At 40.3% G+C, this 14279-nt stretch overlaps 1 protein-coding gene across 1 annotated transcript in view; it reads right to left on the reverse strand.

Moving 5' to 3' along the window:
• Nucleotides 1-14279, reverse strand: part of LOC125765700 (uncharacterized) — a 31605-nt gene that overhangs the window by 9513 nt on the left and 7813 nt on the right. The window contains exons 3-4 of the mRNA XM_049431131.1: nucleotides 11704-11816; nucleotides 1957-2414 (exon numbers count right to left, since the gene is read on the reverse strand). Of these exons, the coding sequence (XP_049287088.1) occupies nucleotides 1957-2414; nucleotides 11704-11816 (571 nt within the window). The remainder of the gene's footprint in view (nucleotides 1-1956; nucleotides 2415-11703; nucleotides 11817-14279) is intronic.

Consider the following 14279-nt stretch of genomic DNA (forward strand, 5'->3'; position numbering starts at 1 on the left):
TCTCGAATAAAAAAATAAATACCAGCCACGTATTTCTATATAATATTTAACATTTCAACAGCAGAAAAAAAAACAAATTTAATCAGCTTAAAATTCCTGTTTTTAATTATTTCATCAATAGCCTACCAGATTCCATTATGGAAAAAGAAACCACTTCAACGCGTGTGCCATTCAATTGCACATCCAACAATACAAAAACCATCCCAGTTAAACGAAAATATTATCCATAAAACAAAAACACCCAACGCTCATGTTTCATCCACGAAATGGTTTCAATTAATAACAACAAAGCGAAAATTATGCTGTCGCTTTTGAAGGGTCCAGTCCTGGTGAAATACATTATGTAGCCTTCGCTTTTTTTATTTATCTTTCCATTTCCAACACTTGCTTTCATCATGTGCATCATCGTGATACATTGTAATTGCAATATTTGTGCTGAAAACAAACAAAGGTATGATAGTGATTGGCGTGTAATATTGAACATTTTTTCTCGATTTTTCTCTTACAACTGGTACATTCAAAGTTAATCGATAGATATTTCCAACATCGTTGAACCAACGTACAATGACAGATGCCACAAATTCAAGTGACTTTTGTGTTAATTAAGAACCATCGAAACCTGTCGGTACGGCAGAGCCAAAACATTCATAAATCCTCTTATCGATGTCACTGCAAACAATGCGGGAAGGCGCATTGTTGAAACCGTGGATTGCTCCCTGCACCCAGGAACATTGCATCAAACGAACCACCCGCGGGGCTCATCAATTAAACGTATAATTATCGAACCTATTGTAAATACGGACCTTTCGGTGCCCTTTCAATAAAACATTCTCCGATAATTCCACATGCATTCACACACGGGAAATGTAGATGAATCAGGAAATTGCGATAGACTCATCAATTCGTTCCAGCACTGCAAACGCAACGAACTTGACAGAACAAACGAACAATCAAAAGTCATAATTCACCACTCAGCACCAGGCCCAGCCAGATCCGGCCATTAATTCTGGTACATGGGTTTTTTCCCACAGCGAAAGAACACAATTTCGGTAGTGAATGTTGCTTAATCCGGCTGTCGAATTTTCCCTCATTCGTAACAGTGGAGCAGAAAACCGTACCTGATGAGGCGTGACACCAATGTTGGCTCAAATGCTTGGTTATCTCTGTACCGGAATTGAGAACACTCCAAACACCCAAAGCGAGTTTCGTAAACAACAGTCAGCAGCAAGGGAAAGCGCAACACAAACCGTTCGCGAATGTTATCGGTATCGTCCATTTTTGGGAATATGCATCGAATGTTTTTTGCCGAAAGCGAGTTTTAAAACCTATTACCGTCCCACCAACCACCCCATCCATGTAAAGAAACAGAGGTTAGAGGTTCAAAACGCTACAAAAGTGTCAAGAGGGTTACACGTGTTTTGTACTATATTTGGTATCCGTTATCGTTCACTCTATGCATACATACATCCACAAACACACACACACAAAAACACATTCGAGTTTTACATTCTAGCAGTCTAGCCCAAACCCAATTTCCCTGCTGGGTGGGCGATATTGCTTGCGGTTCTACAGCTAGTGTGCCATCTTCTCCTGACCGGTGTATCCAGTGTCACCCAGAGTTATGTGTACGAGCCAAAGTGTTAGCGAGCCACCGTTAGTGATGTTGAGATAGTAATTTACCGGTACCGGTACTACGGGTCCGGTCGTTGCTGTTGAGTCCAGCGTGTCTACGCTGGGACCAGAAAGATCGCTGGTACTCGTACCCGTATCACCCGGTGGACTAAGTATGCTAGCAGAAAAGGAGGTAGCAGTATTAGAGGGAATAGACGCGCTCGGCGCGTTACTGGTGAGTTCTAATGGTCCAGAATTGAAGGTACTAGTAGAGGTGGTAGTAGAGGTGGTAGTAGTGATGGTAGTACTAGTGTCGGTAGTGGTAGGGAATAAAATTTGTGCTACCGGTGCCGGGAGCCTAGGTCGTTCGGTCGCTGGCGCTACAGCTGACGGTGGTAAAGGTGTTGGAGAAGAAGGTATCGGAAGCAGCGTATTCACATTGCCAATCGGCTGGCCGGCCAGCGTCGGATTAACCACTATCGTCTGCACATTGCTGCTCTGTGTGGCGGGCTGTCGATCGAGGTCATTTCTTACCGGCCTGTCGTTACCACCACTTTCGATCGTATTACCAACGCTGGAACTACCGACGGGACCACCGTTTCCACCGATCTGATTAAACTGCAAGCCGCGCAGATACTCCTCAAATCGGCGATGATACTCGCCGGAAGGATCCCAGCGTTCGCGAAGTGCACGATACTGATCCGGATAGTCGTAGTAAAGCCGGGTAATGATCTTCAGTGCGTTCTCCTTCTGAATCGGTGAACAGCGGGCACATTTGGTTCGTAGCGCTTCTGGAAGGATACCTGTAGAGGGACGAAAGAAATAAAGATGGTTATTAATTATTCCAGATTGAAGTCAAAAAGTATACACAAACTAGTGAAGATTGAAACAATGCTGTTGGGTGAAGTGACTAAGGGTGTTTTATTACAAGAGTGTTACGTTTTAACAAATGCTGATTGCTAATGCCTCTATATCATTATATAGTACATATGATAATATTATACCAGGACTTTCGACTTAAAGTGATGAAACGGAATCCATTTTAGAGATGTGCAAAGTGAGTAAGAGTGAGATAGTGAGTTGAAACGTTGCATTGAACTAGAGATGAGAATAACGACTCTTTTTAGCGAATCAACTCAGAGTGAATGAGTCGTTATTAGGAGTCAGCTCGTTTAATGACTCATTTCGGAGTCATAAAAAAACCCGGCATAAGCGTATACGTTAAGGTTCGGCCATTTTACTCACTCATGATTGATGCGACTTTGTTGCAATAAGTTTCTTTTCACTCAAATAATGCATTAAATTAAAAAAAGAATAAAAAATTGGAAAAAATTAAAAAAAAAATTCAACTCGAAAATTTCATAAGGCTTACTTACCCCTTACGTTTTTTGGGAAATTTTGAAAAAAAATTAAATTGATTTATTTTAATGCCAATTGGTTGCAATGTGTTTCTTTTCACTTAAGTAATGCTTTAAATAAAAAACATAGTGCAAAATAATAAAAAAACCAAAAAATTCAAAAAAATGAAAATTGACTAAGGCTCATTTTTGCACCAAGTTTTGCCTATAACTCGGTCCGTATCCAACGGATCGCCAATCTTTAACCTGTGGTCGATAGATGGCATCAATGGCTACATTTTCTTCTTGGACGGCCATGCTCTCAGGTGTCCGGGCCGGAAGTTATTCGAGGAACCAAGTTCCTTACCCTGTTTGAGAAAATGTAAAATTTTCCTCATTTTTGAGCAATTTAGCAAAATTTATAAATGTGATATATTTTCATGCAAATTTGTTGCAATAAGTTTCTTTTCACTCAAATAATGCATTAAATTAAAAAAAGAATAAAAAATTGGAAAAAATTAAAAAAAAATTCAACTCGAAAATTTCATAAGGCTTACCCCTTACGTTTTTTTTAGGAAATTTTGCAAAAAAAATTAAATTGATTTATTTTAATGCCAATTGGTTGCAATGTGTTTCTTTTCACTCAAGTAATGATTTAAATAAAAAAATAGTGCAAAATAATAAAAAAAATTAAAAAATTCAAAATAAAGAAAATTTAAAATAGCTCATTTTTGCACCAAGTTTTGCCTATAACTCGGTCGGTATCCAACGGATCGCCAATCTTTAACCTGTGGGCGATAGATGGCATCAATGGCTACATTTTCTTCTTGGACGGCCATGCCCTCAGATGTCTATGCCGGAAGTTATTCGAGGAACCAAGTTCCATACCCTGTTTGAGAAAATGTAAAATTTTCCTCATTTTTGAGCAATTTAGCAAAATTTATAAATGTGATATATTTTCATGCGAATTTGTTGCAATAAGTTTCTTTTCACTCAAATAATGCATTAAATTAAAAAAAGAATAAAAAATCAGAAAAAAAATTTTAAAAAATTTTCAACTCGAAAATTTCATAAGGCTTACCCCTTACGTTTTTTTTGAGAAATTTTGCAAAAAAAAATTGAATTGATTTATTTTAATGCCAATCGGTTGCAATGTATTTCATTTCACTGAAGTAATGCTTTAAATAAAAAAAGAGTAAAAAAATTCAAAAAAATCAAAAAAATTAAAAAATTTATAAGGTCCTAACCCTCCTAGTACTTCTATACGTTTATGCCGGGTTTTTTTTGACTCTGAAATGAATTGTTAAACGAGCTGACTCCTAATAACAACTCATTCACACTGAGTTTATTCACTAAAAAGAGTTGTTATTCTCATCTCTAATCCATTTCTGTTATTTCTTGGAAGTTGAATTCAATTTTAGTCAAAGCTCTCATAGTGCGGGTTCTTTAAAAGGTTCTATTGAATCAAGAAAAACCAGAAATTCTAAATATTTATTCATGTGGAAAACCCAAAAACAAAATTGTGGATAGTACTAGTACAACTAATAGTGTTTTTTCCTCAGAAGAACATTTGGTACCAGAAATCTTTATTTCTGTAAAATAATATCTCAACCATTTGAAGATTTCAAAGAATAGTTGTCTATATGCGAGTGCTCTTGTGAGTTACTTTACTCACACAATTCAATGAGCTGTTCTTTCGTTCGCATTCAGCAGCTTGTGGCACACAACACTAGATCACTAGATCAAGCAGTGTACAAATCCGTTTCCAAGATACAATTCTAATTACTCACTCGTAACATCATTATCCGAGTCATTCCGCGATTAAATTCAGCTGCGGTTTAACCTTTATTTACAATTTGTTGCAGACGTTCCACTAGGCATGAAGCGTACAAAATAGGAAGTCTCTTTCAAAGTATGCAAAACCGTTTAATGAGTTTGGTTCGTTAATGAACCGGCACATTATTTGCCTGTAAAGTAACCAAATCCAATTCTACCATTGAGGAATGGAGCCATTTTCCCATGAGCTAGTAAAAGAAGTAAAAAAAATACCAGGTCTTTTCAAATATGAAAACGATTTAAAGATTCCAAAACGAAACCAGATACCTTTCCAGGTTGTGGAAGCGTACTCCAAATGACTGTGGTTTATGCTCATGATGATCGTTTTTTTTCGCCTACCACTGTAATGTCCCTTTGAGGTTTACGAATTCTTACAAATGAATACGGAAACTAGACAGATCATCAGCATCCGTTGGGTTGGGTGAACGTTACATGCGGCGGTCGCTCTTGGAATGGCATGTTCGTAATGATTTGTCGTAAAATGCGTTTGTTTGATGCTCTTGACGTTGGTAGCTTTTGTAACCAATACATAGAGCTGTAATTTTCCTTAATTATAAGCTCTTCTTTCTGTTCGTGATGTTCGCATAAACCATAAGGTGGATATTTTCTAGATGGTAATAATCGAATGGGTTTAAATTAATGGTAGAACATTTTATAAAAAAAAGCATTGCAGTATTTAATCAAGAAATATTTTGACTATCCATAGTGAAGATGATTTTTTTTTACTATTATAATTACAACTAAACTAAACTAGTTCTTAGTTAAATATTGACCACACATGTGTCATCTTTAAAAAAACCTGTGAATATAAAACGTGCTTGGAATCCTTTTTTCCGAACTGCACCCCATTCAAACATTAGTCACCCTTGAAGGAAAGAAAACCCATCTTTCGATCTTTCCAGGCCCGATTTCCTTACACCCGATTGTGTGGAGAATAAATTAAACTTCAATCTTGCTTCCTTCATCCTTTCCTCAATCCTCCCCTCCTTCACCACGCACGGTGTCACGTAAAGTTGTTCAACAGGTTCACATTGCCACTTGGCACACCCAACACCATTGCTACAGCAACGTGCGACAACGTGTTGCAAATGTGAAATGCACAAACGCGCGCGCGTATAAGAACAGATATGCAAATCGAAATCTGTTCCGGCACATTCGTACCAGGCAGAAGTTACCGTTTTCACATTTTCAGCTTGCCTTTTTGGGGCTTTGTGGTCTTTGTGTGTGTGAGTTTCTGTAGATGGTGGGCAAAAGAATTTCTTTTATTAAATCTACGCAATAAAATTCTTCAAGGCTACTCTTTAAACACACCCCAATATTGCCTTCAAATGTACAAATTTCAACACATCTCGTTGGCTAACAAATCTGGGCAAGGATCATCATTCTTGTCGCTGTGATTCACAAAGTGTAACCGACATGTGTTACCTTAATCCCTGGAGGAACATTCTAAATCACCTTTACGACCTGATCCGTAACGGTGGCAGTACCATCGATGCTCAGACTTTGAGGCTTTGTTGAAGGTAAATTGCTGCCTCGATCTAACCGCTCCCATTAGCCCGTTTGATAAAACACTTAGCCTGGGCAGGTTAACCACAAAAGCTAAATTTGTCTAAAGACCACTCCACCCGTTGTGGGCAGCTGCGCTTCAATCGATGGAGCGCAACTTCCAACCAACGTATCCTAATGCTACCGGTAAGTATTCGAGAGGTAAACCGGGTGGTTCAATTCCTGCTTTTTGTTCTCCCCTACGGCTGATAACTCTTCTAGGTGCATATATGCACCACGGCAGCCATATGTACCGGGTGCCGGTTCCACCAAAAACCCCGGGATGCCTTTTCAAGCTTTCAGTCATGAGTGCAGTCCCACAGAACCGGATGGGATGAATAAATAATCGCTTCAACGGTCAGCATTCGAGCACCGCATGCTGGTATCCGAGTGGGATACTAAAAGCTTGTTCAACGTTCCAGCTCTTTCGGGCAGCTTTCGGCACCAACTCATCCAGATTGGAAGTGGTTTTTCACATACAAACACTCACACATATAGGTAGTCAACACATGGTAGAGACCAACGAATTCTTCCACATTCTCGTAGAACCTGCTGCTTTTGCACACACGTCAGGTACATCAGATTAATCATGTTTCACCGTTGTACGGAAATGGTCATCCTGCTCGAGAAGTCTCGTTAATGCTGACACATAATACTCACAAACACACGGCATCATGCTTGACCGAAGTGTCGTTCGATGCTGCAGCTTAATGCAACTGCACTTTTAGCTGCGCTTACCGTTGGCAAAAAACCACTTGATCAACGATTGTGACAAACGGTTTCCTCTCACGGTGGAGACACTCGCATCAGGTGGACGGGATGAACTTAACAGCATTGTGCATCTTCTAGCAACAGGTACCACAGGCACACATTGCCATCAGAAACCCGTTTCCGACAGATGCCATACAGGGGGTGCACAACGTCGTGCCCGAGATGACGTTCGTAAATTACCATTTAATGTGAGATAAAATTGCATAGGTACCAGCCTAGAACGGGCCCGGGAAGGGGTTGTGAGAATTATAATGAAAAGAATCACAAAACAAAACTATTCGTCGTTGTAGAAGCGGTTTCTTTGTGTGCGCGTGTGTATGACAACAATTCCATGTCGATATTCAGCATGGAAGATAAAGCTGCATTCAAGATACATGTCAAAGCTTTTTGCATCGAAATGCACTCAGTATCAGTGCACGCATGACGACATAGGGAAACCGGTACACAGGCACTACACTGTGTTTCAAAATTATAGCTTTATTCAGGTTTTTTTAAACCATTAAAAAAAATGGACCAAACCATAAAGGAGTAGTAATCACTGAACTCTTCATTACGGTTAACTATTTCTTTCTTAATTAAATTATAATAACATTTTTAGAAGCTTTGAACAGACTAAAACCAACAGAGAATATCTGCTGGAAATATAAAGCATCCCAGAATTACAATATATTCCATCTTCATGGACCTTGTGAACTGTCGAAACATTCTCCTGTGAAGCTAAAGTTCTTCTTCCGACAACAATTGAAGAAAACTGAAGCCCTGGACCTTTCGCGGAATAACTTTCATGACTTCCGAAGCCATTATTTCTTCCGGACTTCATACTATTATTTGTGTGGCGTAGTTATATTCTTTTACTGTTGATTATCGTTGCAAGGCACACTTGCTTTGGTTTTGGCCCTAAGAAACAAGAATTTTTATTTTTGAAATATAATTTAGAAAATAAAGAAATTAAACCATAATTTCTTAATCAATAGAATAGATATGGAAAAAAGACGTGGTGATATAATTTTGTAACACAGTGTATTTACCTGGGATAACTTCGTGTAAACTTCACAGTCTGGGTAGTTGATAGAGGTTGTAAAAGTGCAACTGGGTTAGCTTTTAATTGTGCACCATAGTTATACATATGGCCCATCACAATTAATGAAGGCTAAAAGAGGTTAATCATCATAAATCGTTTGCCTGACACTTTGCTATTGCTGTTACTGTGTTAATGGCCCCAATCAAGAGATGCTTTCAAACGATAACAATTAATCTTTAAGAGAAGTTCTCTTTAAAGAACTCACACGCACTAGCATTCAGTGGCTAAAGATATCTCGATGTCTTACGAACAGCTCAAGAATGCATATTGAATTTTAATCAGTTCATTCGCCTGTTCACTTTAAATAGTGCCACATTGATTAAGTTTTAATGAAATAATTTATGTGCAGCACGTTTTCCGTAACTCTATTTTGTGGGATTTTCAACAGCAGCGAAACAGGATAAACAGGGAAGCTTTACGGGGGTGAATGTGTAACGCTTTTCCGTATTTTACAGCCTTTCATTTATTCAAGCCTTTCTCGCTCTCGGGGCCGGGCCCTGGGTGGAATTACAACGTTTTAATACACGTTCCCGGTAGCTGACAAGCGAACCTGGTACAGCTTTAAACTATTTTCCCCCCAAAAACGACTAACCCTCCGGCTTTACAACAACAGCTCGACGCGTGTTAATTCCGCACCTAGTCGCCATTGTTGTCGGGGTGGTCTTCGTCTCTTTCCATCGCTCCAGGGAAGGGTGGTGCCTGTTTGTTATTCACTTTGCCTCCAATTACATATGTAAAGAGGGTGGCCTTGTCGTACGCCCTTTCCCTGCGTACTAGATTGAGTGCTCCAAACGCAACGCAACATCCTCAGAAGCTTTAACACGAACGACACACCGCTAGGGCTATGGCTAACCCAGCCGTAAAAGCCACAACCATCAACGGGCTTCATCGGGGCTCACGGTTCGCCCCGACAAGCTGCGTCGGGATGGACCGAAATACACACCCTCATCAGCGCCCGACGACGATGACGACGACAACGAACGTTGAAGGAATGCTTGCAACGCAATGCCGACCATCCTTCCCTCGTACACCGGGACGTGGACACGATGACACGATCAAAGTAAACAAAAGCACCGCAAAACGACGCACCCGTACCCGTGTGCTGCCGACCGCGAAACTTTCTCTTTAAGTCTGTACACGTCCCATATTGTCACCTGGGGTCCCCCCCTACTAACGGTCCCCGCTTGTGCTCATCTGCTTTCCTACAACTCCATGCATTTCCCCCTGGGGAGCAATCTATCCTCTTGTGAGTTTATCTCGGCAAGTTTGTGCAAACCATATCTAGACGGCTGCACCTCGATTCTGGTGGACTACTTTGGGCCGAAGCCCGATAGCTCGATCTACTGCTGCGGAATGTCGCCCAACGTTATCGACTTAACGGTGCGGCGTAGTTTTCTTGCAGATCGGGTTTTTTTTATCTTTCGGTGCACACCTCATTCAGCGGTCCGGAAGCGCTTGCTAACCAGTTCCTCGGGGAGCTCTTGTTATGATAATGATTTTCCTTGGTGAGGCAAACATTTTCGTAACCACCGCAAAACCTCGATGCTGGGTGTGATTTTTTCACAGCACGGTAAAACTGGAATCATTTTTTGTTTTGTTTAATAAATTCCGTAGTGTTCAAGAATTCTGTTCAAAATTTACAAACACTTTACCAAGGGAGTTGTGGAATTTTCAGTCCCTATTTACTTCCTGCATTCCAACCAAGGTCTCGCTAATAGAAATATGATAAAATAAACAAACATTCCAACCCTCACTTTCCCCCAAAAACCGATGAGACCTTCCTTGGTATCTTCCCTTGCGACTTGTATACGCGGAACGCATACAAATCACTAAACGTATCGTATTTTATCTTCCTTTACCCCGTTTTGTTTCGCTTTAATACGCAATTTCTCTTTTCTTCTTCTCTTTTGTTTTGCTCTAAACATTTCATCCCCACTGGTGTTGTATGGATGGACGCTACATTTTTCCTCTAGCTCCACTGCTATAGGTAACTCCATTCAACACCATTTTCGCACTCCCTTTGGGATTCCGTTGTGTTTTGGCGCGCTTTTTTTCACGCATAACAAATGCGCACCTTAACGGTATGCAAGATATGGAAGCCATACAACTTACCCTTGGTTAAGATTATTCATGGTACGGTAGTACAGAGATTCATCCGTTTCGTGTTTATGTGCACCGAGCAAAAACATTGACCGTACCGATGGAAGTTATGCAAATTAGTTGTGATCCAGTTTTCCTTTTGCCGCTTAGTGAAGGAATCCCTGACAGAGGGATAACTGAACCCTTAACCTTCGACGGTCAAACTGACCACTGAACGGGGGCTTAACCGCAACCGTGCTGTGATTTGTTTGCATTAGAGCCATCGTTTTCAAGCGTCGTTTTTTTTACCGAACGATCGATAAGCATCATAAAGAAGGAAATGGGTTCCCTTTTTTCTTGCCGTTGTCCACCTACTGGCAACCACCAACAAACATGAACCTTTTTCGTTCGATTTAGGATTAAAGTAGCAATTTTTTAAACATTTTCTACTCCATTTTCCTTCTCGGAGGTAGCACTACGTAATAGAATAAGTCTAGGTTTTTCCTAGGAAAAGAAAAGGGTTCTCCAAGGCTGGTGCTTGCTCAGTAAATGGATACAAATTATCCAGCCGAGCTACCATCACCCTCGATTATGGCTCACCATTAGAATAATGACGAGGGTGACCGGGAATTAAAGACCTAATCGTTTACCAAGTGTTGTACCACCTTTACTACTAACAGGACGAAAGGGACAAAACCTTCTACACCTTTTCTAATGGCCGATGGTTTTCATCCATCGCCCTTAAATACCTTCCACGAACGCACCAAGGCCAAGGACGTTCGTATGCGACACAAAGCGACGAACCTGCTCACACACCTACACGGCCGAAGCGAAAGTTTATTGCTTTTTAATCGTCCACCACATTCCTACTACTGACAGGGCAGTCAAGAAAAACCTTAGTTTTCCTTTCTCTTGCCGGTCGATTTGATCGGTAAATGCTAAGCCGTAAACACATTGCTGCCTAATAATGCCTAGAAAGATGGTGAGGGAAAAAACAAAGCGCCATTGCATGTTTGCTGCACTACACCGATGGGGTCATTCGCTTTGGAACGAACCATCTGCACGCCATTATGCGTTTTTGAGGGCGTAATTTGAATTGCAAACGTATGTTTGCAACATTTAGAAACCTAATTGTTCTGTGAGCACATCGAAAAAGGGATGGAATATTATCAAGTTGTTCTAATTAATATTTTAAAATTAATTTAAATAAACCCTGGCATAGTTTTTCTCTACATTATCATTAACTAAAATCAGAACTTAAATTGAAAAAAAAAAGTTTAACGTCTGATGTACATGATTAATAGCCCTTTAAACAATTTACAACGGCCACTATTGACAGTAGCCACAACCGGGTCAATGAAATAAACAAACAAATTCCCGCACTCAGACACACGTCTGCCATCTTCTACCGTATCGAAAGAAAAAAAAACCAACAATACTTACGTTTCAGGTCCTTGCCTTCCGGTGGGCACGGTTTGCGACTAAGCAAACAGTCGACGTAGTTCGAAACCAACCGATTGCTGCCCAAAATGGTGTCAATGTCCAGGTTGTCATATCTGCGAAACGGTACAAGAGTGATATTGTGCGTTATTGTAGGTCGTCTAGAATCAACACGAACAGCGCCAGGGTTGCATTAGGAAGAAAGGTGTGAAACAGGAGACATCGACACGGCCACTAACAACTGCCGTGCGAAGCAAAATGCGCAGCAAAAATAAATACAAATCCTCTGCTGCACAGCGTCACAGTCGGATGATGTCTGTGATTTATTATTCTACCAGGCACCACCGGTTGCGGTAATTAATCTTTCGCAGCATCCAACACTAAAAGTCAAATAATGTTCATCATGCGTGTATAAATCAACGAACATGACTTCATGGAACGGGCTGGAGTTTCACATCCCGGCCGGGAATGTACAATTTATTAGTTAAATGTGGTAAACGATGCAAACTAGCTGGCGTAACCGTACTACCGGCATGATACGGTTAAATGATCTCGATCCATGTGTGCACTTTAAAAATTATGAATGATAGATAAGATGCTCTGAATGCTTCGATGCAAGCCTCCCAGCCCTGTGGTTGGGGAATCCTCAGTTGGGGAATCCACAGTTCACAGTCCTGTACCTATTCATACATTCATTCAGATGATGGTTTAATTAGCACGCACAAGCGATCTCCATAAAACTATCATTGTTTTCCCCCTACGATGCGATAAGGAATTCCCTCAACAACAGCTCAAAGTCTGGACTCTTTTCAAGTTGAACTCAAATGCGTCGGAGTCGATTTTGATTCCTTCAAGCTCTTCTGGAGGTCCTCTATTTCTAGAACTTTTAAACACTGAAATTGGTTCTATTCAAAGCTTTCTCAGCGCAAAGCTTTTGGGTGTGTCGGTCTCAATAGAATAGATTTCCGCTTAGAAGAGTTGCAGAAATTAGAGAAGTAGTTCTAGTTCTAGATCTATCTCAACACATTACAGTTCACCTTGAGAAGAGTTCAATAAATGGATCTAACTTTACCTCTCGGACCTGAAAACCCTGGCACATTGCCACATTTATATCACAAAAGTATAAGTTAAGATAATAGCATTCAAGTTTCACCCAGTACGTTCACCATCAAACGTGAAAGAAGATGAAATGTAGAACATGAAAGAAAAAAGATAAGCTTCTTCAACGATGCAACACTTCCTTAACGAACAACACAGCAGGCGGTAGCGTGCTATAGAACCTCTTCAAAAGCTTAACTTGCACAAACTCTACTTTCATAACACCCATTTTGCAATAAATTTCAAATCTTCCAACCAAAACCCAAACCTGATCTGGGGATGGGCTGAAGTGATTGGCAAACAATTGGGTTGGGATTCTCCCAAAAATTTACACAACCGGATAGAAACCAGTTTTGTTTTTCTCTCTCTCCAAACACATGCTCTTATAACATTCCAACGCATCATATACTAGGAAATGAATATAGTTAATGATAGGTGAAGTATTAATGGCTTATTACTATAAGTCTTCGAGCTCTTATTTCCTTCGCCCAACACGACATTATGTCCTAATATTTCAGGAAGCTTTTTTTGGCTTTTTCAACTCAGACACTCATACCGACCGTTCAAAGTTGAAGAAGATGATAAACAAACTTGTCCTGATGCTTTTAAACTAACACAAGAACAGTCGCGAAAAGTGTGCAAAATCATCAAATGTTAAGAAAACAACATTAACGGCGATGGTCATCGATCCGTAGCCAAGCACCATGTAAATTGATGTGGCTCGTTTGCCAAACACCTCGTACTGATTTTTTTGTTGCTCTTCGATCTTATCACGTTCCGATGCTACACTAAACGTAACTGCCGATTAATTTTGCTTTGCATTAGTAATTACATCGTGTGCAGGGGTATTAATTAGTAAATCTAACCATACGCAACCATTTATATCTACACGTGATCAATTCTATCGCATTCTTGTGAGGCGTCTTTCAAATTGCTGAAAGGTCGGATACTGTTTCACTCTTGATGCACGCGCATAATTCATACACTTCTGTCGGCGCATCCAAAACACTTCCCCCCACTTCCATTGACGTAGGATCAGTAAATAACAGTCATTCATATGGCTAGCCGACTTGTACTGATCGTTCTGACAGCTCCCTGAAATAAACATATGACCGGACTAACCTTCAGTAGTTATGAGATTCGAAAAAAACGCTCCCCATACGGTGCATTAATAAATCGTTTCTTTTAATGTAACACAGCATTATAATTGCACAACACAGCTGTTAGTCATTGTGATGAAACAGCCCAAATTGTAACCTACCGTGAACTGGGAGATGCTACACCCTTGCTCTTCACATTCCGTCGCCTCTAAAGAAGATACTCTTGAAAGTTGATTGACATGGTGGGATATTATTTTTTCTAGCGAAGTTTTTTGGACAACTCGTGAGTGAACAATTACTACCATATTAATAGTAGCACAAACAAAAGTAACTACTTCCTCTTATGCCGACGCAAGGGTGTTTGCGGTGACATCTTCTAGC

Source organism: Anopheles funestus, chromosome 2RL (assembly GCF_943734845.2).
Source record: "Anopheles funestus chromosome 2RL, idAnoFuneDA-416_04, whole genome shotgun sequence".
In the NCBI taxonomy this organism is placed as follows: Eukaryota; Metazoa; Arthropoda; class Insecta; order Diptera; family Culicidae; genus Anopheles; species Anopheles funestus.